Source organism: Argopecten irradians, chromosome 5 (genome assembly GCF_041381155.1).
Source record: "Argopecten irradians isolate NY chromosome 5, Ai_NY, whole genome shotgun sequence".
Taxonomy (NCBI): domain Eukaryota; kingdom Metazoa; phylum Mollusca; class Bivalvia; order Pectinida; family Pectinidae; genus Argopecten; species Argopecten irradians.
Genome location: NC_091138.1, coordinates 44,233,238 through 44,260,219, shown reverse-complemented (window position 1 = coordinate 44,260,219; position 26,982 = coordinate 44,233,238). Strand labels below are relative to the sequence as shown.

Genomic DNA, 26,982 nt, shown 5'->3' with positions numbered 1-26,982 from the left:
ACATGTTAAAATACCATTTCTATTATACTTTTCATTTTTACTTAAAAATGTACGGGGCTCATGTCGAGCGTTATATCTTAAGTATCTAATATGTATTGCTTTGGAGACATCGTTTGAAAACTGATATGTATTGCTTTGGAGACATCGTTTGAAAACTGAAAACAAAATTTCAAGAACACCACGGAACAAGCATGTTATGTTACGGGTAATTTTGTAAACATACATACTCGTATAATGTTATACAGTCGTCATTCTGGCAGAGGTCGTCCTTGTGTGACCCTGGTAAGGTCTTGATCTAAATATATCCCCTTGTATATATGACTCTACAGAGAGTGTTCAGTCAACCTAAGAACCAGACGTGTCGGTTGGGTTACATCGATGACTCAGCACATAACAAACCTAACCAGGGTTATATTTATATGATCATAAGTTTCTGTTGACGTCTTTTTCTATCCGCCAATTTTTATTAGCTGTGACTAAAACAAAACGTATTTATTGGTGTTGAATGATAAAAAATGGAGTCGGAGTCTCAAAAAGACAAACTCATCTTGGAGGAATTCCACGTTTCTGAAAAGACGGGATTTACGGTCCTTGATAATTTGGTAAGCATACTGTTTGTGACGACATAATTTATAAGAGTTACTACGTTATACACAGTAGTGGAATAATATAAATAGGATAATAACAGTTATAATATTGGATTAAAAGGATACGATACTGTATGATATTGATGTGGGTTTAACAGCGAACTTCCATGTTGTAACGAGTTTACCGAGTATCATTTATTGTTTGTGATTCCACTTCACCTTGTCTCAAATTTTTTTCGATTGAGGTGCTATCCTAACACAATGCATTTGACTTGCATAGTGGTATATTTGTAGCAATCTAAGATTCAAATATGATATATATGGTTTAGTTTTTACATATGGAGTATAAAGACCAGTATGGCCATACACTGGTGCTCTGGAAAGGCCATGCCATATATCAAAGCCTGCCAGGCCTAATGGTCGATTTCTCAAGGGTGGAGTTGATCCGCAAAACGAAGGATCATTTATATAGTAATCATAAATAACCATACATAATCATTTTATTTTTTTTGTTGTGTTGAAAGTCGTGACATTTCCAGCCTCATTCAAAGCAAATCGCCTATTACAATGTGTTGTGAGGGCTATAACCAAGCTAGATACATGTTACCTTTATATATCTCATGTTCCAAGGGACAACATTTCACCTTGTCTCACTACTAAGTGGGTAAATCAAAGCTAACAATGCAAGTTAAAAGCATGCATTTGATTTTTTTTTTGGAAAATTGTTTCTGAAACATTCTCCAGTTATGACAGTGTCGTATCCAAGGAAGTAGCAGCCATTTTTATTTTTGCTCTGCTTAGTTTGCTCCACTGGCCAACCCCCTATATAAAGCACTGGACTAGACACATCTGCGTCATTCCAAACATAACATGTCTCGTATACACATGCCCCGATATTGCAAATAACAATGTCAAACTGAAAATAAACACTGCACTCACCTGACAAGGTTTCATTGAAATAATACATGAATGTGTTGTCAGCTAAATCCCAAATAATATCCAAAACGAGTTCAATAGTGAAACACTTCAAATATACACTAGGTTTTACATGCACACCGACACGTGTGTGTCCTTGGTACAGCAGTTGTCGCTTGTTCGGGACAGGTAGTCACGTGCACATGGCCAGTCGAGTACATCGGTTAGGATATTTTTTTTTTTTTTTTTTTGATTAATTTAGCGTCCTATTAACAGCTATAGTCATGTAAGGACGGCCTCCCATGTATGCGGTGTGTTGCATGTATGTTGTGCGAGGTGTTTTGGAAGACTGCGGTATATTCATGTTGTGTCTTGTATAGTGGAACTATTGCCCTTTTTATAGTGCTATATCACTGAAGCATGCCGCCGAAGACACCAAGCAACACACCCCACCCGGTCACTTTATACTGACAACGGGCAAACCAGTCGTCCCACTCCCCGTTTGCTGAGCGCTAAGCAGGAGCAGAAACTACCTCTTTTAAAGACTTTGGTGTGTCTCGGCCAGAGCCTTCCTCACAGGTGCGAACTCTCAATGCAAGGCCAAAAATGAGGCGGTGCCAAGGGAGGCATTAGGAAAGCTTAAGTCAGTTAGGAAGAACAGAAAAAATAAGATCCTCAATTAGTCGCCTTTAACGATCATGCAATAGGTTACGATAATATTACGTGGAGATATGTGGATGGTTAATCATTTGGATTTCTATTCATTTGTGTGGAAATTTTTTGACAAATATGTAAATGACAACTTAAAGGATTTTATGTATTTTGTTGCCAAACAAGCCCTATTTACCTTTATAGGTAAGTGTTTTGTTACGTAATAGTAGGTGATACACAGTGGACAACTGCGAGGTGGGTATGTAAGTGTATTGACTGAGCGCACGTGTGTCGATTCACGCGCTTTATATAGGGGTCGGTGAGAGCACCGGATACAGACAGAGCGAAAAACAAAAAATGGCAGACCTCGATAGGGGATTGTCTCATAAACGATTCTTGAAATACAAGTGTGCTTAATCCTTTTTAAGTTGTCAGCTTTAATATCTTTTATTGTTTGCAACATTCAGTTTTCTTTTCAATTAGAGTGGAACACACTTAATATGAAATGAATTATAATTTCTGTTCACACATATCCATTGTCTTTTGTCTTAGTTATATTGAAATCTGGATATCCATATTTTTTCGTCCTACTTATCTTGAAATCTGGATAATTTGAAGAGATTTTCCGTTCCCTGAGGACTTAAATATACCCGGGTTCCACTGTATCTAATATGATATCTACTGCATGGTTGACTGGACCATACATTGCAAGCTTGGGAAACTGTCATTAATTATCCTGGATGTTAATAGGTCGTTCAGCTTTGCCACAGAGCGGTGATGCATTGAAATGATATTGTCATGTAACGTGAACACAGTATTGTGGCGACGTGATACTGACAACGTCATAATGTTTCACGCATTGTGTTGTTTGTTAATTCGTTTGATGCGCAATAAAACAAATCAACATTTGCGTTGGAGTACGAGAAAAAAGAATTTAATAATGATTGTCAGAGTGACCCTATGCCTACTTTTTTTGTCTAAGAATATTAACTCCTTCCGGATTGAAATCTTAGAGTATTGTCCTCACCTGGGTAAATATTGCATAAATGTTCCCCCAGTTACCTTATAATGACCCTGTAAAGTATGGAAGAAAACTTGAACTAAGAACTCTTAGATTGTGTGTTAATGTCAATAACAGGAAAAAACAATTCCCTGATTCTTGTATCGCCTTAACAATATTATTTTCATCAAATCCATGTTAAAATCAAATTATGTTAGGAATTTATTACCAAGATAATTTAGTAATTAAACTTAAAAGCACTCGGTATAAAACGAATTTAAATTCAGAGAAAGGGATAAATCTTAAAGATGCCAAGAAGCGAAAGCTTATGTAACAGTAAGACAGATACTAATTTAATATAACTGAATTTTATATGCTAAAGTAGTAACGTCGTTTTAACGTATGCAGAAGAACGACGTTATTTTTATTTACAGGAAAAACTCCCAGATTATTTCCAGCCATGGAATGACCTTGCCGATCGCATCGTCGAACTGATGGAAAGCAAGACAGTTCGAAAACACATAGACAAGGTAAGATATTACAAAATATATCTCGTCGACGTTAGGTACCAAAACCCATATGGTAAATATTTTGGCAAGATTTGAAGATAATATTGAAGAATATACATGCATTCCTTGTTTCTTGATGAAGATTATTTTGATCGAGTGGGGTGGAATGTTTGACATTTTTCACGGGTCTGATTCACGTGTGAAAATATAAAAATTTCCACTTCACGAGATCAAAAATGGAACTGTTAGTCACCATGAAAAAAGAAACATTTTATTTATAACATGTTTACGTCCCAGTCCTAGGTCTATGTACTTTAATCTGTCACGATACCCGTTAACTCACATTATTTATTTACACCTTACTAATTTAGTTCCTAACATAGAGTACAAATTTCGAAGACTTTTTTTATTCAAATACACGTAACAAAATGTGTAAAGATGTATGTAATATTGTTTTTGGCTTAATATTAAAACAAGGTTTTCCCCCAAAACGATCTTATCACGGTAAATGCTGTGTTCCTATTGAATAAGGTCAATATTGAGTGAAAATGTCACTCGGGTGAAACATACCACATATTAGACATAAAATACTGCATTTATTTTCACCATAAATTCTTACATTTCACTGAAAAAATGTTATATAAATGCTGGTTTTAATAATTATTACATTTTAAATACATGTATATACCCCATTTAAACAAGAAGATGACAAAATGGTCGGATTGAGGATTGATAGTTTTACATGTCTAGGACAATTGCCCAGTTTTACATATATCTTGCAAAATTTATTTGCGCCCTAAAAATTCTCTTCATATCTGGCTAAAACAACCAGCCAATCAGTGAGCATTTTGTCTTTCCTCTCTAGGGGTCCACGGTATATTAAGACACCAAAAAATATAAATGTTATAGGATTAATTTCTTCTTGGGGTACGGTTCGAACGAAATGGGGTACGAACGAAATAATCAAACGGTTTACCTATGGCTATTTCAATGTGCAGTCTGCAATTTCATAATCAATGAATTCTTTGTAATTGTTCATTATAAAGTGGTTTTTTGTGTAAACCTTCTTAATAAGGAATATTAAATAAAGTATATTTTGCTTCGAAACAATAAATTAAAAGTTTATGCATGTATTATTTTAGATTGTATCTATTTTTCAGTATTTTGTCTTCAATGATTTGCATTAGAATTGTAGAGAAAGTCATGTAAATCATGTTTTTACCTTTTTAAAATAGTTGACAAATGTATTGATACAAAACAACTTTCGTTGTAACATAATTGCACACATTCAAATGGAAACATTTAAGCTTAATGTATTAAAAAGTCATATACACAGTAATGCTAAATAGAACATATATTGCTTATTATTTTGTTAAGGACAAATATATATAGTTTTATTTATCCACTGTCCCATTATCGATTAATAAACTTAATATCTTTTTAGTATCTATTGTTACAGTATCGTGTACCATTTGTCGCAGTACTCGTATGCACACCACTAAAACTACATTTATACTTAGGACGTCCTGTACGGACATCGTATTTGATATCATGTACGTACAACCTAGTATCTTTGTTACCTAAAAGATTATTATCTTGAACGCACGAACGTAATATCTTAGCGCACATATTAGTACAGTATCTAGTACGTAACAAGATTTATTGTTTAATGTTGTTTCAATATGTAGACTCAAAGATACTGAAGTATATATTATATATATGCTGTAGCGTACAAGAGTAGGTACAGATTATACAACATGTTTGAGTGTCCCCTGTAACGACCATCATAGGGAGCGTGTATTTCATTAGATTTATAAATTATAAGTACAAAAAACAAGAACGACTTTTTATCGTTAAAAATAAGGAAAATCAGCTTTTTTAGATAAATGTTATAGGATTAATTTCTTCTTGGGGTACGGGTTGCGTACATGCATAATTGTTATGAAGAACATCTTTTTTTATAAAGCTAGAACTTTTGGACCACATGAAACTTTCCGGAGAAGCTGAGCTTAGACTGGCGCACATCCAGTTGTGCTTATTTGTGTCTGGATATGTGTGGCAAGATGGACCTCAAGACCCCGCAAAGGTAAGCAAATCAGTTGTTCCTTATAATTAATGCATCTTATTTATTATAGTGAAAACCAACCAAATGTAATATAGACCATTAACGATGGCTATATAATTATGAATGATATATACATGTAATTGGAAATTACATAAATATTTACGTTCACTTGAGATAATGAATATGTAGAAACATATTAAGCATTTCAGGGTTTTCAGAACATAATGCTTCTAAATTAAAAATCGCTACAATAGTTGACGTTTGGCCTGAAAAATCCACCTTTTTCTAGCTAGTGTTATGAGAACTTCGACTTCGAGTTTTGCTCTTGCAAATGGCAATGACGCATCTACGACAGTTTTGAACTCGTGTATCGTCAATGTTGTAATTGGTTTGACTACAACTATTTGTTTAACATTCCAGAAAATACCCAGATGTATAGCTGTGCCATTTCACGGAGTATCACAAAGATTGTCCCTCCCGCCCGTCATGTGTTACTGTAATATCACATTATGGAACTGGCGACCTATTGACCCCGAAGCGTAAGTTGTCTTTATTAACGAATGGTCTCATAAAACATTTCTTTTAAACGTCTTTTTTAAAGAAAAAAGTATGTATAGTTCATGTTCCACATTAATTGTAAAATACAACTACATTATTTGTTTATTTGTTATCTACCAGGGCAGTATAACACCATGTAGACCTCAATAACTTTGTTTGTTTGATGCTTTTAACGTCCTATTAACAGCCAGGGTCATGTAAAGACGGCCTCCCATGTATACAGTGTGCAGCGTGTGTGAAGTGCGTGTTTTGGGAGACTGCGGTATGTTCGTGATTGTCTTCTTGTCTAGTAGAACTGTTGCCCTTTTTATAGTGCTATATCACTGAAGTATGCCACCGAAGACACCAAGCATTATACCCCACCCGATCACATTATTGTGATCCGATCGCACTTCACACATGCTGCCCACTGCATACATTGAAGGCCGTCCTTACATGACCATGGCTGTTAATAGGACGTTAAAATAATCAAACAAACAAACGCTAGACACTGCATACATGGGAGGCCGTCCTTACACGACCACGTATGTTAAAACAAACTTTTGAACGGAGTGGTTATAAAGATCTGTATTTTTATCAGATTATCCTAATAAAGGTCTATATATATTTGACGAATATTAAATAAACCCTACTTGCTTGATAGTTGTTGCAATGAATAAGAAAAATAAATTTGATTCTTTGTAGACCACTGACGCTGGAGTAAGTATGGTTTTATTCAGTAATGAAATTCAGTTTGAAAATAAGTAAATAGTAAATTAAAGATACCCTTAGATTGGGTGAAATTCTATCAATAGATTGTTTAAATAAATTTGCCTGCCATCAAGGGAAACAGTAAAAATATAGAGATGTACATAATGGTGGGGTATAAAACCCGAACGATATGAAATTAAAACGACCGATCGCGGAACCCTGCGGAACAACAAATGTGTTTTTTTGTTTTTTGTTTATAAGTAACGAGAGTACCGGTGCTTTTGACATATTAAAGGGACTTGAACCTTAAATAAGTAGTTCTGTATTGCACATTTTATTACAATGATTGGTTATGCAAAACGACAGGAAAACGTGGGGAATATCTAAAATAGACCGTCTAATCTATTTTTGGAACACAAAACGAAAGCTGGTCGAAAAAGCGAGGTTAATAAAGGACAGTAAACTTGCTGACACGACAATAATTATGACTTTTCCACATTTTATGATTATTTTCTTATTTACGAGATGGTTGACATTTCGAAGTATAAGTCATATTTGTTAATATTATCGTTATAAAAAACAATTTGTATTTAGCGTAAGAAATGAAGAAGCTCAAAAGTCAAACAAGACTTTTCATTCTACGGGGGCACCGCGAAGGGAGGTTCTTTGACTTAGATGCACATATGCACATCACGCAAGTATATGAAGTGGGAAGGTGTTCCCGTCTTTTGTATTTCAGCGATCCATTTACATTTACCGACTCTTCAATTAAATCGCTCACGTTACGTACCCACTTTTTGTACCACTCGTTTCCCATCGGAATTCGTTTGTGTTCGCTTCACCCACGTTTTTGTTTACATTCATTTGATTTGTGTGTAGTGCATTTTTGTGGATTCAATTTGCCCAACGATTTAAATATAACAAATGGGTGTAGTCCAGTCCGTAGTGCATTCGCCCATAAAAACACAGGGAGGTCATACACACAATCTTATGGTCTAGTAAGGTTTTCACTTTTTTGCATTTTTTTGTCCGTTAATGGTGAAACATATTGAAAATATCTATTTTTTGTACCAGGTTTCGTTTCCGGAGCATAACTCTTAAAAACCAGAAAGAGATATTTCCACGAAACGCTAACTTCAGACACATTGGTCTTATGGTCTAGTAGTGCCCTTTGCTATTTTAAGGTTTTCATTTTTTTGTGCTTTTTTCCTGTAACCATGGAAAAACAATGCTGAAAATGGCAGATTTTTGTGTAAGAATCGTTTCCTGAGCACAACTCTAAAACCAGCAGAGATATTTCGATGATGTTCTTAAACTTTGCATAGACACATTGTTTTTTTTTTTCTGTATGGTGAAAATATCTAGTAGTGTCTTTTGCTATTTTTAGGTTTTCACTCACTTTGTGCTTTTTTTCTGTAACCATAGAAACATTGCTGAAAATATCATATTTTGTGGAGCAAAACTAGCAGGTTCAAGGAAACTTTCCATTCTTTTTTAAATGGAGTAGTTGTCTTTTTGCTATAACTCTAAATAACCAGCAGAGATATTTAAATCAGCCGAAACTGAAACTTCATAGACACATTCTTTTTTTTGTCTAGTCTACAATACAGAAAGATGGAATTTCCATAATAATTATTTTTTTCGACACATTTGCACAAACTGATATATAATAAGTAAGGTATCTGACACGTCTTAAATATTAAGGTTCATGTCCCTTGAAATAACGCAATAATACCTTAATAAAAACGCGTTACTTAAATGTAGGAATAAACATATGACCATGACCGGGTTTCGTTTAATTAGACACTATCAAATGAAGTCGTCCTCAAACAATACCATAATATGGTCCATTGCATATGTGGCAAGATGAAGCTAGCATGATATATAATATGGCATTATTTGTAGTATGCAATCCTTCAACAAGGGCGTTTGTACACTCATTCTCTTCTCAAATGTTCATAGATCTGTGTATTGTTTATCGCGTATATTTATTTCTATTTCCCATCATTTTCCTCTTTTTTATTTTAAAGCAATATTAGGATGTTTTATCTACTCCCAGGCGGAAAGGAAAGTGACAACTTTTTGCGATCGTTTATCGTATTAGAGGTGGCATTTGCACCTGCTATTCAGGTGAGACATTTATTTTTTCACATTTTATATAAAAAAAAACTTTAAGCCGAACATTGATTTGATTCCATTGATCGAGCTGTATACAATAAATTAAACACAACAATGATGATTTGTTTTGTCATTAACTAAACAATAAAAACATTTTTTCATGCTGCATTATCAAACACATTGAAATGCTTTAATAAATTATTTTGCTTATTCAGTATTATATATAGTAGAGTGAAGCGCCATTAAGGCGTTGTTGAGATTTATATGTAAAATCAAATAAATTTTACAATTATAGCGGATAATGGATGCTATATACGCTGTTGAAGCCTCCGACTCCGCCTCACTGACGAACTGTTTGGAGAACGTTGCAGCTGTGATTAGAAACATGACCGAGATGCTTAACAAATATCGCGGTAAGACTAGTGGTATTTGTCACTTTCAGAAGGGTGAGTCATTTGTGGATATGGAGGAATGGGATATCCTACCGGAGGGGCACTAAACGTTGTAAAAAACTGTTTGCTGAGAGTTTACAACATTTTGTAATTCGCATATGAAAGAGTAATTTTCTCTCATATCTCGACGTTTTATTGTAATTTTAAAACTATGTTATCCCGCCATTTTGAAATAAGTTCGAACCCCAAACGTGACTACAGGTCATTCTTCATAGGGAACCCTAGTTTACCCTTTGTCGGTATATGTGAGTGGATGATGTGGATGTGGGCTTGTTTTTATTATTCAGTGTCTTCGTCCCCATGCTTTAAGGAGATAGCATTGTAAAACGAGCAGAGTTTCCACTACTACAAGGAGACACAACACGAACATACCGCAGCCTCCCAAAATCATACATACACTCACACATCGCAACACACGAAAAGTTGTCTTTAAATGACACTGGCTGTAAAAACAAATACCCTGAATGTTATAAACCGGACAATCGGGATGACAATTTTGAGAACAGATTAATGTTAATCATAAAACTCAAATGCATCCTCGATATTTTGATTCTTAATACGTGTATGCTATTTGAGTTAAACCAATGGCGAAGTGAAGCTGCTTTCAGAGTTCTGATAATGATTTTTATTGTAATAATCTACTTGAAATAACAATTAAATTTGTATTTAACCTTTTGACTCATATTTAATGCCATCCAGTATTGTATGAAGTTTAAACAAAATCTATCCATCCTTTTCTAATTGTCACCTGGAAACATGCATTTGGCAAATTGTACCGCCGGTACACTTTCTTTTATAAATAATGATATGCTAGTTGGCTTTTTGATCCTAAATTCAATCTTATGTTGTGCTGCCTTTTCAAATATGCTTTGGCTAATAAGCATGGCACCTTGATTTGCTATTGTGTAATATTCATAATAAAGAAAGAGCCAGACTGTCGACGCACAACGAAACAGCGATGAACAAAATATAAGATCATTACTGCTACATTTCGCAAACGTTTATAATCAATTATTTATCCATTTACTGTGAGACATGCCTGTTAGAACTAGCTGTTGTTCGTATTGATATTTAATTGCAATTTCGCAGTTATCGTGTATATTTGTATGGGTCAGCAAGGAAGCTATTGATGCGAACACTTATAATCATGGAATAACAGATTAAAGGGACAATTCAGTCTAAGAGAACATTAAAATTTGTACATATATCGGAAAACCCCCAGTTCTAATGGAAAATTATATCAGTCGGTTCGGTTTTACTGTGATATGCCTGAAAAGCCTATGGTGGTGACTTGTGTGTGAAATGTTCAAAACTCGCTCGCTATCCGCCATTACACACTGAGGTCGAACTTCTTGTATGCCGAACCCTGTCCCTTGCTCGTAGAGTAATGCAACTTTTTTCCAGAACTGCTCAAATCGCTCTGACAGTAGTGTGTTTACCTTATTAGGTGAATTGTCTTGCCTAAAAAATCATTTTATCACCTCCTCAGTGGTTATGCAGTTCATTTGTTTAATGTGCGTGACTTTGGCTCGATATAGGTACAGCGTCCATATTTTACCCGTAAATCGTATTGATCAACGATTTGATATTTCAGCGATATTAATTAAAATACTTAACAATGTCATGGAATTGGTCAATGTTTTACGTTAAATGTTTCATAAGAAATGTAGAACAATACATTTTTGCTTCTTGGTTATATAAAAGAATTAGCCTGAGTGAATGGAATAACATATTAAGGCATTGTATATTTTAGTTTGTGGGTATCTTTATTCTCATTACATGATCAAATCATTTGTATTATATCCGAGTCGTATTTTTATCCTGTCTATATTTTACAGACTATATCAAGCCCGAAACATTTTTCAACATACTGCAAGTTTATTTCGGAGGGTATGTATGTTATATTTGGTCGTTGTTATACCCCTTTAAAATAGTTTTTATATAAACTGTATTGAAAAAAATGCTGTTTCATCAAGTGGTCCAAAGAACTGTTAAAATGTGCAGTTGGACCGGAGTAACATCACACCTACTATTCGTGACGTCAATGCAATGGGTTTAACAAAACAATTGTTAACTGGGTTTTCGCTCAACAGATGATTTGTTGGACCCTCAAACAAACAGTTTGTCTTCGGGTCCAACAAATCATCTGTTGCCCTCAATCCAAGTCAACAACTGTGTACTGTATTATATTTACATCCTGCTAACAGTCATGTCCCGATCAAATATGTGATTCAATACTCTATTTCAACTCGTGATATCTTCAGGAATTATCAGCAATTTCAGAACAAATAATATTCGATATAACAATAAAGAAGTAACTTTCTGTAGATGTTAATACATTGTATACAGAAACTGAATACTGTAAACCACCTTTCTTTCGTGGCTCCTTAATTTCGCGATTTCCGTTTCAAAACATTTTCGCAAATAATAAGTTTCGCAGATTTAAAATTGAATGGAAATATATCTATATTTAAAGAGACATGAACCTACATAAACCATATAGATTTGAGTAATATACATATTTAAGATGTGTCAGATACCTTACTAAGTAATATATATCAGTTATTGTTCAAATGTGTCAAATGAAATAATTATAATGGAAATTCCATCTTTCTGTATTTTGAACCTGCCCGGTCGAATTTTTTGTAGACTGATTGTCATAAAAATAGTAGTGTTGAACTATAGGGACCTCCCGCAATGCACTTCACAAGTTCAATGAATGTAAACACAATAATCGGTCAAAAACGTAAAGCAAACACAAACAAATTCCGATAGAAAATAGAGTACAAGAGTCAGTAACATGCGCGATTGGGAAAATAGGTAAATGTAAATGGATCGCTGCAATGCAAGAGACGAGAGCAACTCTCTACTTTATACTTGCGTGATGTACATATGTGCAATAAGTCAAGAACCTCCCTTCACGGTGCCCTGTCGAATGAAAAGTCTCGTTTGTCTTTTGACGTATCATTCTTACGCTAAAATACAAATTGTATTATAACGAATATTAACATATGTGGCTTATACTTCATTTGTCAACCATCGTAAATTAGAAAATAATCTTAAAATGTGGAAAACTTATATCTGTTTTCATGTCAGTAAGTTTGTTTTGTTTATTATAATCTCGCTTTCGGCTAGCTTTTGTTTTGTGTTCCAATAATAGAATATGCCGGTCTATTTTTATCCTTTTTTGGGGTAGGTATTCCCCACGTTTTTCCTGTCGTATTAGGTAACCAATCATTTTAATACAATAATGCAATTAACATCTGAAAACCATATATAAGCATACAGAACAACTTATTTACCTTGATCGCGAAATTTGCGAAAATAAATCGCGCGCGAAAGACATTTGGTTTACAGTATTTTTGATATAATCAAAATTTCCAAATAGATCTCAGATATAGCTTAATGTTAGTCATCAGATATGATGTTACAAACATTATTTTATGTGATAATAATGTTACATAAATAAAAATCCACTTGATGAGCAAGACTGAATTATTAGTATTTCGCGAAGCACAGAGCTTCTTATCAAATAATTCGCCTTTGGAACGTGCGTGAATCATTACTTCATTCTATATAATAAGATAAGTAGTGCCCACTTAGAATTTTTCGGGATGCAATTAAATTAATATTTTAACTTGAGGTAAAATTAGAAGCTCAAACTTTTCAATGGTGGTAATGATGTAAAATAAGTAATTTTTGTAACTGAAGAAAACACAAAATCGTCTGCTCATGTTTTTGATATTGAAAAAATACTATTTGTCAGCGGTGGAGCATCTTTAACACAATGTGGCTTATACTTTACATTTGTCAACCATCGTAAATCAGAAAATAATCATTAAAATGTGGAAAAAGTTAATATCTTTTTTTTCAGTAAGTAAGTTGTTGTTCATTATAATCTCGCTTTCGGCTAGTTTTTGTTTTGTGTTCCAATAATAGAATATGACGGTCGATTTTCATCATTTTTGGGGTAGGTATTCCCACGTTTTCCTGTGGTTTTAGGTAACCAATCATTTTAATATAATATTCAATAAACATATCTGAAAACCAAAATTAAGCATACAGAACAACTTATTTACCTTGATCGCGAAATTTGCGAAAATAAATCGCGCGCGAAAGACATTTGGTTTACAGTATTTTTGTTATAATCAAATTTCCAAATAGATCTCAGATATAGATATGATGTTACAAACATTATTTTTATGTGATAATAATGTTACATAAATAAAAATGCACTTGATGAGCAAGATTGAATTATTAGTATTTCGCGAATCACAGAGCTTTTCATCAAACAAGAAAATGAAAATAGATATAACTTCATATGTAAAGGAATTCAACAATTAACAACCACGGTCATTTAAGGACAGCATTCCTTGTATGCAATGAAATGCATTGGTTGGTTGGCTAGGTTTAATGAATAAGTAATATGTACACACTGGGAGTATAACCTAGTCTTGCTGAAACGAATAATGGTCTTTTCAATTTTCAGGGATCTATAGTTCGTTTCAATAAATTGTTCCCAAATTTAATTTCGGATTTTTATCTTAGATATGGCCCAAACACACCACTACCACCAGGACTCGTATTTGAAGGCGTTAGTGATGAACCAGTATATGTAAGTATCAGATTTATAATTATAACTAAAATCAATTTCCATTTGCTTTTGCCAAACACCGAACTTTGGTATTCGTTTCATAATTTGATTATGATTATGGTTGCTAGTGTGAATCTCTAGTACTAATGTATTGTTTGTTTCTTCGATTAAATTTTGACAATCTTATATGTTATGATCAGAATGGTTTTTTTCTCTTATGGGCGAATACATTGTAGAAAATATACGTCTACTTTATGATGTATGGAATACACAGAAGATAATTGTATTCCTAGTATAATTCTATTGAGATTGAAAAAAAAATCATTCGCCTTTGTCTTGGAATTACATTAGGAAAGTGCTAAGTGTTTTTCGTTTTGGTAATGATATTTTAAGATGGTTTAATACTCTACATTACAATGTTGCATGCGAAATTAATCAAGATGGAAATCTATCACAATTTTTCGATATAAAAAATCTTGTCGTCAAGTTGTGACCCAATATCTCCCTATATTTTTATTTTTTATGCAGAAATATTTAATACTTATATTTACTTTATTAATTCAAGGAGGAAATCTATCAAAATTTTCCGATATAAAATCTTGTTGTCAAGTTGGCCCAATAGGTCCCTATATTTTTATGCAGAAATATTTAATACTTATATTTACTATATTAATTCATTTTGGGGGTCCCTGAATCCAAATTGTTTTATGTTAGACCAGGAAAACCATTCATTAACGACGGTATACTCCACAAGATGAAACCGTCATTTTTACGGTTATCAGTTGACGTTACCATGTCAACATTAGTGACGTCATAATAGTCACGTTTTGGGTGTCAGTTATACCCTCATACACTTCACTTTGGCTTGATTAGTTTATATATCTTCGAAGCGACAAGTGAATGCAAATATTAGTTATTCGACTAAGAGAAAAATGAACATAAATGGAATCAAAACAGATACTTTTGATATTCTCACATCCCAATATGCTAATGCTACCTTTCTCGTATTAGATTGGTCTGAGAAATCACTTTGTGAGACTGTTTATCGACTTTGTTTTTTTTTTTATATAGCCTTGATGTTATTATACTTTTAGTTTTAATGATGCTCCAACGCTGATAAATGGAAATATTTCACTATCAAAAACAGGAGCAGACGATTTAGTATTTTTCTTCAGTTACAAAAGTTACCTTACTTTACACCATTACCACCATTGAAAAGTTTGAGCTTCAAATTTTACTTCAAGTTAAATATATGAAAAATAATTAATTGCATCCCGAAAACAAGAGGCCCATGGGCCTTAACGGTCATCTGACTATTAGCACAATACAACATAGTCGTTTAAAGATTTTAGCATATTTGACCTCTGTGACCTTGAATGAAGATCAAGGTCATTCATTTGAACAAACTTGGTAGCCCTACATCCCAGCATGTCACAGGCCCAATATCAGGTCTCTAGGCCTCCTAGTTATTATCAATAAGTCGTTAAAGGATTTTAACCTATTTAACCCCTGTGACCTTGAATGAAGGTTAAGGTCATTCATTTGAACAAACTTTGTAGCCCTTCATCTCAGAATGCTGCAGGCCCAATATGAGTATCCCGGGCATTTCGGTTCTTGAGAAGAAGTCGTTTAAAGTTTTTAGCCTATTTGACCTGTGACCTTGAATGAAGATCAAGGTCATTCATTTGAACAAATTTGGTAGACTTTCACAGGCCCAATATCAGGTCTCTAAGCCTCCTAGTTATTCTCAAGAAGTCTTTTAAAGGTTTTAGCCTATTTTGCCCATGTGACCTTGAATGAAGGTCAAGGTCATTCATTTGAACACACTTGGTAGCCCTTCATCTCAGAATGCTGCAGGCCCAATTATGAGTATCCCGGGCCTTTTGGTTTTTGAGAAGTCGTTTAAAGATTTAAGCCTATTTGACCCATGTGACCTTCAATGATGATCAAGGTCATTCATTTGAACAAACTGGGTAGCCCTTCATCCCAGCATGTCACAGACCCAATATCAGGTCTCCAGGCCTCCTAGTTATTTCCAAGAAGTCGTTTAAAGATTTTTACCTACTTGACCCTTGTGACCTTGAATGAAGGTCAAGGTCATTTATTTTAACACACTTGGTAGCCCTTCATCTCAGCATGCTGCAGGCCCAATATGAGTATCCTGGGCCTTTGGTGTTTTGTGTAACAATATTTTTCTTGTGATGAAAATTATGTCTTTTATCGATTTTTTAATGAAGACTCTTATTTCCCCGCCATTTCACAAAACACAGAAGACGTAACGTCATTATTATGAGTTTATCGTATTCAGCATGTCTCAATCATGTCAAAAAATGTGCTTATATGCCTCTGTGTGTTGTCTGGTTCTCTACCTATGCGCGTATTTGGGAATGTGTGATTTTTGCCATTTTTGATAACTGAAATCCAAGATGGCCACCTTAGACCCCATGGGACATTAGTTGTCAATGATGACAACAAGCATAAAATGAAACTAGACTTCATACCAATCCTAAAAAACATGTTTCGGAAAACTGCCAGAGGGGTACAAGGTTTCTAGGAGAACCTATTTCTCCTCCCCGACTATATTAAGTTCTGTACATTTTATGTTTTATGATTGTGCACTTTACAGGCCAATTCGTGTAATGCTGCTGAAACCTCCACTATCCACTTACTAGACGCTGCTCTTGGGATCAAACACTCTGAGGGTAAGTTATATAAAATTTTATTGATATGCAATCCAACATCAGGATTCGTACTTGGTCCTTCCGTCCACACATCTATAGCAATCAAGGATACTAAACTTTATCAGAAGGTACCGAAGATGCATCTTTCTCATGCTTCAGATGTTTGAAGCGAGAAGAAAATAGCACAAGCTAACGACGGTCATCTTGACCTTGCTGAAATGTTGTTAACATTTCCCAGATCATTCTGACCTATGTCACATTTGTTCAATTTTTGGAGCCACTGTAACAACATTACCAACAGGTGGCCATGTTGGGTTTTTGGGGTTGTTTTAGCGGAATCATCCAGGAAAAGTAGTAAAGTGCTACATTTTTGTATAAAGACCTACCTTGTTTGTTTTTATTAAATTAATGTACTATTTACACCCAAAGTCATTTAAAGATGCTCCACCGCCGACAGAGCATAAATGATATTCATCATTTGAACAATAATTGGTGTTTAATCGTGTATATATATATGTCTAATTAACACAAAAAATAATAAAAGATAATTTATTTTCCTTTGGTGCATGCGCAATCATCAGTACTTCATTCCATATAGGATATAGTGCCATGGAATTTTTTCGGGATGCAATTAATTATTTTTCATATTTTTAACTTGAAGTCAAATTAAAAGCTCAAACTTTTCAGTGATGGTAATGGTGTAAAGTAAGTAACTTTTGTAACTGAAGAAAAATACTTAACCGTCTGCTCTTGTTTTTGATAGTGAAAAAATATAATTTTTTGTCAGCGGTGGAGCATCTTTAAGGACGGCCCTATGTATGCAATGTGTTTTAATTTGTGGTGTCTGTGTCTCGGTCGGGCGACAAATTACAGGGCCTTCCTCACAGGGCGTGCGCTCAAGTAAAGCTAAAAGAAAACGTTAACAAAAAAACCAAATGAAATCCCAAGTTTAGTCAATTTTTACCATCATACAATGCGGTAGCAGGTACAATTCTAACGCCCTGTAATACGTTGATGTAGAAAATATTATACATTAATACTACAAACCCATTTGTTACAGGTACCCGAGAAAAGTTCCAATCATTTAGGCAATACATGCCAGCAGGACATAGACGTCTTATAGAGTTGGTACAACAGCGATCCGGGATACACCAGTTTGGTTAGTAAGCTAGAGAATAACAAAAAAAAGTCAAAAAAGTTTTTAAGCAATATTAATTATAATCTTTCAATGGTATTCATAATGCGTGAAAGAAATCAATATCACGACAGATTATTAAACCAATTATACAATTTGATATAAATTAGATATAAATTCTTTTTACGTAAAACCTAAATGATATTTTTATATACAAATTGCTTCAAGTTGATCAGTATCAATATATTGCTATATTTGTTTTTAATAAACAAGAAAGGTTGAAAGAGAGTATCAATATATTGCTATATTCGTTTTTAATAAACGTCAAGAAAGGTTGAAAGAATGTTATAATAACTGTTGTTTTATTTCCTAGTGAATAATTCCGGAGACAAGGCCCTGTCGTCAGCGTTTGAAAGTTGTCAGAAAGCATTGGCGGATTTCCGTAGTTTTCACATTCAGTTAGTCACCAAGTAAGTCAAAGAAAAATACAAGTTCAAACAAAACCTTTACCCGCGTGCCAATCGTTTTCTGCGTCAAAGGAAACTTGATCCACACGCAAATATTTTTACCAAATGATAATATGAGGAACACTTGTCAGCTTTACACGGACAGAACTGCCCTACAGGAAGGGCGTTAGAAGTGTGCCTGCTGCCAATATTGATTGATCATACAAGGCGACTGAATTTAGGATCTTATACCTTTTCTTCTTGCTAACTAACTTTGTTCTTCCTAACGTCTCCCTTGACACCGCCTCACTTTTGTCCTTTTGTTGAGCGCTCGCCCTTGTGAGGTAGGCTCTGGGATCTGTCCCTTGGCCGAGACACATCAAAGTCTATAATATTGGTAGTTTCTGCTCCTGCTAAGCGTGTAGCATACCGGGAGTGGGACGACTGGTTCGGCCGTTTTCAGTATAATGTGACAGGGTGGGGTGTGTTGTTCGGTGTCTTCCACAGCAAGCTTCAGTGGGATAGCACTATAAAAAGGACAAGAGTTCCACTATACAAGAAGACACAACACAAACATATCACAGTCTCCCAAAACACGCACCCCGCCCTACACACACGCTACACACCGCATGCATGAGAGGCCGTCCTTACATGACACTGGCTGTTAATTGGACGGTAAAATAAACCAACAAACACGGATAGAAAACTGTCATCTAATATACCGCGGTCTGTTTAGGCCACTGGAATGAACCTAGATCCATCCTCACAAGGGCAAAGGCTTCTCTTAAGGCCAACTATGAAGCAATGTCAAATAAGACTTTAACAGGTAGACAGTTATTAACCGTAGAAAAAACGTAACGGGACAGCAAAGCATTTTAACGCCTTTTTCGAATGTGAATGCAAGATAACATTCCTTCGTATGGATAATACTAGGTGTTTGAAATAGAGCGTTTGACAGAATGAAGTTGAATATAACGGAGAGTGATGGATGTCAAAAAAAAAACATTGTCATGTTTTTGTTTGACAGGTATTTGGTGATTCCAAGCAAGGGCAGTATTCCTGGTGTAGATGGTAAGTGTCAATCCATATTATAGTATTTTGTGATATGTTTTGATATATAAATTGGGTAAAGGCAGTGCATAAAGTAAACATTTCAATATAAATATGTTTATAACTGCTTTGTGATATTTACATTATTTTAACAAAATTATTGTAATCATTCGTTTTTAGTTTAATTATTATAAGTATCACTTGATACAATAAGATGTGATTCAATCAATGAAACAGTTATACAAAATATACAGTAAAACCCCCATAACTCGAACAGCAGGGGACCAGACCAATAGTTCGAGGAAAACAGCTGCAGGGTAGTCGATTCAACCGATTTTGGTAAAGATCTTCACCAACAGTCAAAATGTCTGGTCTCACACTATGACAAACAACGCGCATCAATGGCTTTTTAATTGAATTTTCATAGCAATATCAAGTTGAAACCAATGAATTATACAAAGCTGAAAGTATGGACATTTCTCACCTGATCGAGGAATACGTGGTTTAATACTATGTAATTGAAGAAACATACATTTCTGTTCGAGGAATAAGAATATTCGCCGCATAGCTGTTCGAGCTATCCGGTGTTTTGTTACATAACATTTTATAGGACACGGTCGGGATCGTGCGACTAGTTCGACGATGGGGGGTATTAGGATATTTTACTTAATATTCTGAACTTTTTTTTCTGTATTTTTGTGTTTCAGAAATTATGGGTTTTCTCAAAGGTTTGCGGAATGAATCGACAGCAAAATGAAACATTTTGGTGCAGCTGAAATTAGGCGAAAGACTACAATCAAAATATAAAACAATTTGCAGAATATATTTCCTATATATCTTAAAATTTTCCACAGCTGACAAATGATATTTTTTCACTATCAAAAACAGGATCTGACGATTTGGTATCTTTCTTTAATCACAAAAGTTACTTACTTTACACCAATGAGCTTCTAATTTTACTTCAAGATAAAAAAAATTAGAAATAATTAATTGCATCCCGAAAACAATTTCGTGGCACTATGTTCTATTTAGACTGTTGTTCTGACTGCGCATGCACAAAAGCAAAATAAATTATTTTATATTATTTTTTGTATTAACTAGACAAATATATACACGATTAAACACCAAATGTTGCTCAAATGATTTTTATCATTTATGGTCTGTCGGCGGTGGAGCATCTTTAAATAATACTAACCATATATATACGTATCGTATAAACTAATAACAAATGGAGCTGTTTCAATATACTTGAATACAGGAATGAAAGATACGATAGCTACCTTATTTTTAATCAGATACCAATCATTTTGCATTGTAATTTAATGTAAATATATAATAATTGATTGTCAATATTTCTGCTTGAATTGACTGATGAAGAAAGTGGATTCCGTGCAGATGTTAACTCGCTTTTCCGTCTGGCTAGGCGTAGTGATACATTTGTCGTATTATGTGAAGTTGATGATAAGTGTAGTATTAACGGTAAGCTAAAAACTTTTGCAATTCTACCAAATATCAAACTCGTTTACATTCACATTTTCAGAATTAAAAGCCATTTCGATTAAGGTATATACATTTAATATTCTCCTCTTGAAAGGAACTCGATTTCAATATAAAATAGGGTTGCGGTATAAGATTATAAGACTCTTTCAAAGGTGGATATAAAGGATAGGGATATTCTACCCGAGGGTCAAAAAATGTAGTAAAACCCGAGGCTTGCCCAGGGTTTTGCAACATTTTGTGATCCCGAGGGTAGAAAATCAGTATCCTTCATATCCACTTATGAAATAGTATTTTTCTTTCATACCTGGACGTTTTATTGCAATTTTTTCACTAGAATATCCCGCCATTTTGAAATAAATTCTAAGAAATCCACGGCTGAAAGTCAATTGTTCATATCTGAAAAATTACGTGATATTTTCAACCAAAGTTACGTTTTTTGCATCTTTTATAGTAAAAGCAGTGAAATTTGTGAGAAAATAAAAAGTTAAAATTTTACCGAGGAAATATATATTTCGTTGACGCCCTGACGTCACGAGGCTTTATTGCATGGGTAGCCATGCGATATAGTCACAGGCGGCATGAGTGTATTGTCCTAGACCAGCAAGTATTACACCTGTAGGTATGAAAGAAAAATATATAAATTGTACGTCAATATTAATGTTTGTTACAAGCCATATTGAAATATATATTTATTTATCTGCATTCTTACGAATATATAGATTTTTATATTTACACTTTACGTGTTTAGAGTTTTAAATGAATAAAAAAATGAAGTTAACATAACATTCTTATATGTTTATTCAAAAAATAATCTCTCCATTCCTTTGCTGTGGCATAATCGTAAAAGGCGACTAAAGAGGGGTGTTATTTTATAATCAATATATTATTCATGAATTTACCTCTTGAACATCCGATTTATTCTGGGCTATAGAATATTTCAGAGGTAAAAGATTAAATTGTGAATATTGATGATTTGATAGAGCATGTGTTAATGGTCATGTTTCGATATAGTGGAACTCTCTATAGACACAAGTATATCGGTAGTTTTAACACTGGTTAAACCGATCCGGCATGTCAGTTGCTAAAAGACACCCGAATTCCGGGACAGACAATGGCAGAATAGTGGAAACTATCTCTACAATAAATAAAATTTAAACACGTTGTAAACGATATGTCGTTGCTATTCAATATCCGCTAAAAAGCAATATCCGTATAAAGCGTATGAAACAATGTCAGAACGCAATTTGGTTGTGTGTCTGTTTAGCTCAGATGGTTGGGGCGTTTGCACCGCGTGTTAAAGGTACGGAGATCGAAACATCACTATGTCTTATTTTTAATTTTATTCAAACAAGGAAGAACAATTCTTTGTTTTCTCATGTTAATAAGATATTTTGAATTATATGCGATATCAAATAAAAATAATCAAAGACAAATGTATGAAAAGAAATAACCGCTTTAAATTGTCCTTGTGAACGATGTCACGTCAATCTTGGCAAGGAAAGAATCAATATGTATTAGGGATTCTTATAAATATAAATTTCACATGGAAATATTATATCTAATTAATGTACTTGTAAGTAGTAAATGCTGCTGAGTTTTTAGTTTATTATGCGAACAATTCAATAGACTATGACAATCTATTTTGGATAAAGGAGATATAACATACAGGTGTATGCCACGTGACATTTTACCTGTATTGTATGTTTAAGCTCGAACAAGAGTTGTATGCGGCCTAGCTATAAGTCATAGCAGGCGGAAAATAAACATTTTGGTAATCGACGGCATCGTTAATGTTATATTTTGGATATGCAATTGCGTAGTTTTAAAATAACAAGAGATCCCAGAAGGATCTTGGCGCCCACCGAAGAATGATCTATATCTGACAAACGAAAGATGGATCTTTTCTCTACTTTTTAAACTTTTTCAAACATACTACATATAAAATTTGAGACAGATCGCTTCAGTACCTTTTGAGAAATAGCGGTAACAAACTTCAACTATCAAAATCCAAGATGACTCCTTGGCGGCCATCTTGTTGATCAATCGGTCCCAAATCACAATATGCACAACTAGGGCCCTAGGGAACCTACATGTGAAATTTGAGAAAAATCCATTCATTACTTTCTGAGAAATAGCGATAACAAACTTTGAATATAAAAATCCAAGATGGCTGCTTGGCAGCAATTTTGTTGACCGATCGGTCCTAAATCACAATATTCACAAATAGGGCCCTGGGGAACCTACATATGAATTTTGAGACAGATCCCTCAGTACTTTCTGAGAAATAGCGATAAAAACTTTGAATAACAAAGTCCAAGATGGCTGCCTGGCGGCCATATTGTTAACCGATCGGTCCCAAAATGCAATATGCACAACTAGGTCCCTAGGGGAGCCTACATATGAAATTTGAGACAGATCACTTCAGTACTATCTGAGAAATAGCTATAACAAACTTTAACTATCGAAATCCAAGATGGTGGCCATCTTGTTCACCGATTGGTCCAAAAATGCAATATGCACAACAAGGGCCTTAGGGGAACCTCCATGTGAAGTTTGAACAAAATCCCTTCAGTAGTTGTCAAGAAATATCGATAACAAACTTCAACTGCCAAAATCAAAGATGGCTGCCTGGCGGCCATCTTGTTTTTTCCGATCAGCCTCAAAATCTGTATGGCACAAGTACATGTAGGGACCAAGGGTAACCTCCATGTGAAGTTTAAACAAAATCCCTTCAGTAGTTCTCAAGAAATATCGATAACAAACTGCAACTGCCAAAATCAAAGATGGCTGCCTGGCGGCCATCTTGTTTTTCCGATCAGCCTCAAAATCTGTATGGCACAACTAGGGACCAAGGGTAACCTCCATGTGAAGTTTGAACAAAAATCCCTTCAGTAGTTCTCAAGAAATATGGATAACAAACTTCAACTGCCAAAATCAAAGATGGCTGCCTGGCGGCCATCTTGTTTTTCCGATCAGCCTCAAAATCTGTATGGCACAACTAGGGACCAAGGGTAACCTCCATGTGAAGTTTGAACAAAATCCCTTTAGTAGTTCTCAGGAAATATGGATAACAAACTTCAACTGCCAAAATCAAAGATGGCTGCCTGGCGGCCATCTTGTTTTTCCGATCAGCCTCAAAATCTGTATGGCACAAATATGGACCAAGGGGACCCTCCATGTGAAGTTTGAACAAAATCCCTGCAGCAGTTTTTAAGAAATAGTGATAACAAGCATTGTTTACGGACGGACGACGGACCACGGACGCAGGGCGATTTGAATAGCCCACCATCTGATGATGGTGGGCTAAAAAAAATATCAATTACATAGATCAATTGTATCAGATTTACCGGGACACTTAAGTTTTAAACATATATCTTGATAACACATTCATAGAATATTGTCTATTTTACTAGATGTTGTTCGAATGAACCGTTATATATCACCGACCACTGGTCAGAACTCAGAGTGGTGGTGATACTGTTACGAGAGAGAATGTGTAATGGGCTTAAATATAGGAAAAGGTCATTACGGTTTAGGGTGTAGAATGGGATAATAAGGTACTGTGACAGAATTGAAGTAAGCTTATGTGCGATCGAGTCCTGGCCAGGTATGGATCGTGTGTGATAGATATGTATGAATTAGGATATATCGGGTATGATATGATATGTTGTCTAGAATGAATGTATGAATGAATGATATGTATTTAACAAAGCGCGGCCATGTTTCAACCCGAAAGTCTTTGTTTGTTTGATTCATTAACGTCCTATTAACAACTATGGTCATGTAAGGACGGCGTTCCATGTATGTAGTGTGTTGCGTGCGTGTTTTGAACTACTGCAGTATATCCATGTGTCTTCTTGTAGAGTGGAACTGTTGCCGCCGAAGACACCAAGCTTCATACTCTTACCGGTCACATTATGCTGACAACAGGTGAACCAGTCGTCCAACTCCCTGTACGCTGAGTGCTAAGCTGGAGCAGAAACTACCACTTTTATAGACTTTGGTGTGTCTCGACCAGGGGATAGAACCCAGAGCCTTCCTCACAGGGGCGAGCGTTCAACTAAAGGCCAAAAGTGAGGTGTCAAAGGAGACGTTAGGAAGAATACTTTAGGAAGAAGAGAAAAGATAAGATCCTAAATTTAGTCGCTTCTTACGATTATGCAATAGGGGAAGCAGATACAATTCTAACGCCCTACCTGCAGGGCCATCAACACTGTGAAAACCAGTCATATGAGGTCAGAGATTGGGGAAAGTGCATAAATGATGCTAATTAGATTCCGAAAATTGTTAATGAGAGTGACAGTGATGAAAGCGTTATCAAGGAATGATTTTAAAGTTTGATCATGGAATTCCTAAGGCAAAAAATTGAGGCGAGGTGCCAAGGGAGGCATTAGGAAGTGTATAAGTGACCGGTAGAATGATAGATATAGAGATACGACTAATATCCCTAAATTTAGTGTGCACTTCTACGATCATGCAATAGGGACTAGCGAGGAATAATTCTAAACGCCCTAAACGCTGCAGGTCCCAATTCACATAGTACTATATAATCTCTTTTTATTTTATAAAAAAACATTGCAGCGAGATATACTGAGACGATTAAATGTAGAGTGTCATTCAATTACCTATGTTGTAAATGAATGTAAATAATTGTGGAATAATGTTATATCTGTATCTTTATAAGCATTTCTAAGTGTCTCGAGTAAGATAGTGGAACACCGGAAGCTCATGTTTGAGACATTGGATAGCGCTTGCATGATGTGGGTGTAGGCATGTGTGGTCATCTGTGTCCTTAGCGAGACACACCACTTAGTCTATATAAGTGGTTCTGTTTATTGCTCCTGCGCATAGCGTATTCAGCAATTTACAGGAAATGGGACGACTGGTTCGTCAACGTTATCAGTATGGTATTCACTATAAAATTATTTAATTTGTATTAATGTTTGTTTGTTTTAATTACCTGTCTTGAATTCACTAACCCTTATGATTTTTCATTTTTCAGATTGTGACGGAGAGGATATTCCAGCTTAAAAAAGAGTCAAAACGCAGTTAAGAAACAGGCTGGTCAAATAGAAGGTTTTGAATTCATTATAATGGTATCAATTAATAGAACCAGAGCCAAGGGAGTTTTAGCTTTTTCAGAAGATATTGTGAATAAATGACGATGAACATTGTGAAAAAAACTCTTACTGAAAACACTTTGTTAAACATCAGTGTGAATACATCATGTAACGTTTGCTTAGATTGAAACGTCAGTTAAGGTCCATGAAAGGACCTGCCCTCCCATGAGTATGGCTTGTGTGTTGCATTGAATGATTGTGTTAGTTGGTTTGTGTTTTTGGTCGAGGACACTGCAGTTATATTCGATGAGTTGTGTCCTCTACATAAATAGTGGAAATGGATTGCGTCGTTGTATATATATAGTGCTTTATCCATCATTGATGCTTGCCGTTGTGATGAAGTACAACAAGGGCAACAGCATCCCCACCCCCGGTGCAGATTAATACAGTTTGTACAGAGGGGGACAAAATCCGTTCATCGCAAGGGACGTTATTCCATCTGCATGTCCTCTATAGGAGATTTTCTGGATTAGCAGTCGACTGATGTAGACAGTTTTACATCGAGGGACGAGGCGGTATTAATGAGGGCGGGCTTTCGTTATTGTGACGATCAACGTCAAAAAGCAGGCCGATCGGTTTTCAAAATTTCATTGCTCATGACGACAGAAGAATAATCCGATTCGGTACCGTCCATGGTGCCTATATATTTTACATATATTGTATAACACTTGGTATAAGACGGATTTCTTTAGAGAAAACACAAAACTTTTAAATTTGAGAAAAGGAAAGTTGAAAAAACGTTTGCTCGATGTTTAATGAAGACTTTGACAGAACGGACTGCTTTCAATTCACAAAATTAAAAACCGTTTCGAAATAGAAACGAATCTTCAAAAAAATATCCTTTCCTAAAACTTGGACTCCGAGAAAGTACGGGTTGTGGAGAAAACAATTATCATCAATATATGCGTCGA

The 26,982-nt window shown here is 35.1% G+C and overlaps 1 protein-coding gene across 1 annotated transcript; it reads left to right on the top strand.

Moving 5' to 3' along the window:
• The first annotated feature begins 337 nt into the window (after positions 1-337).
• LOC138323974 (indoleamine 2,3-dioxygenase 2-like) lies at positions 338-21,685 on the top strand. Its single transcript, XM_069268942.1, has 14 exons — positions 338-602; positions 3,588-3,683; positions 5,629-5,748; positions 6,148-6,266; positions 6,970-6,984; positions 9,006-9,105; positions 9,389-9,506; positions 11,384-11,435; positions 14,094-14,160; positions 16,766-16,841; positions 17,881-17,979; positions 18,329-18,425; positions 19,429-19,472; positions 20,159-21,685. Exons 1-14 carry the CDS (start codon positions 516-518, stop codon positions 20,206-20,208), a joined length of 1,140 nt encoding a protein of 379 aa, XP_069125043.1. The 5' UTR covers positions 338-515; the 3' UTR covers positions 20,209-21,685.
• The last annotated feature ends 5,297 nt before the right edge of the window (positions 21,686-26,982 follow it).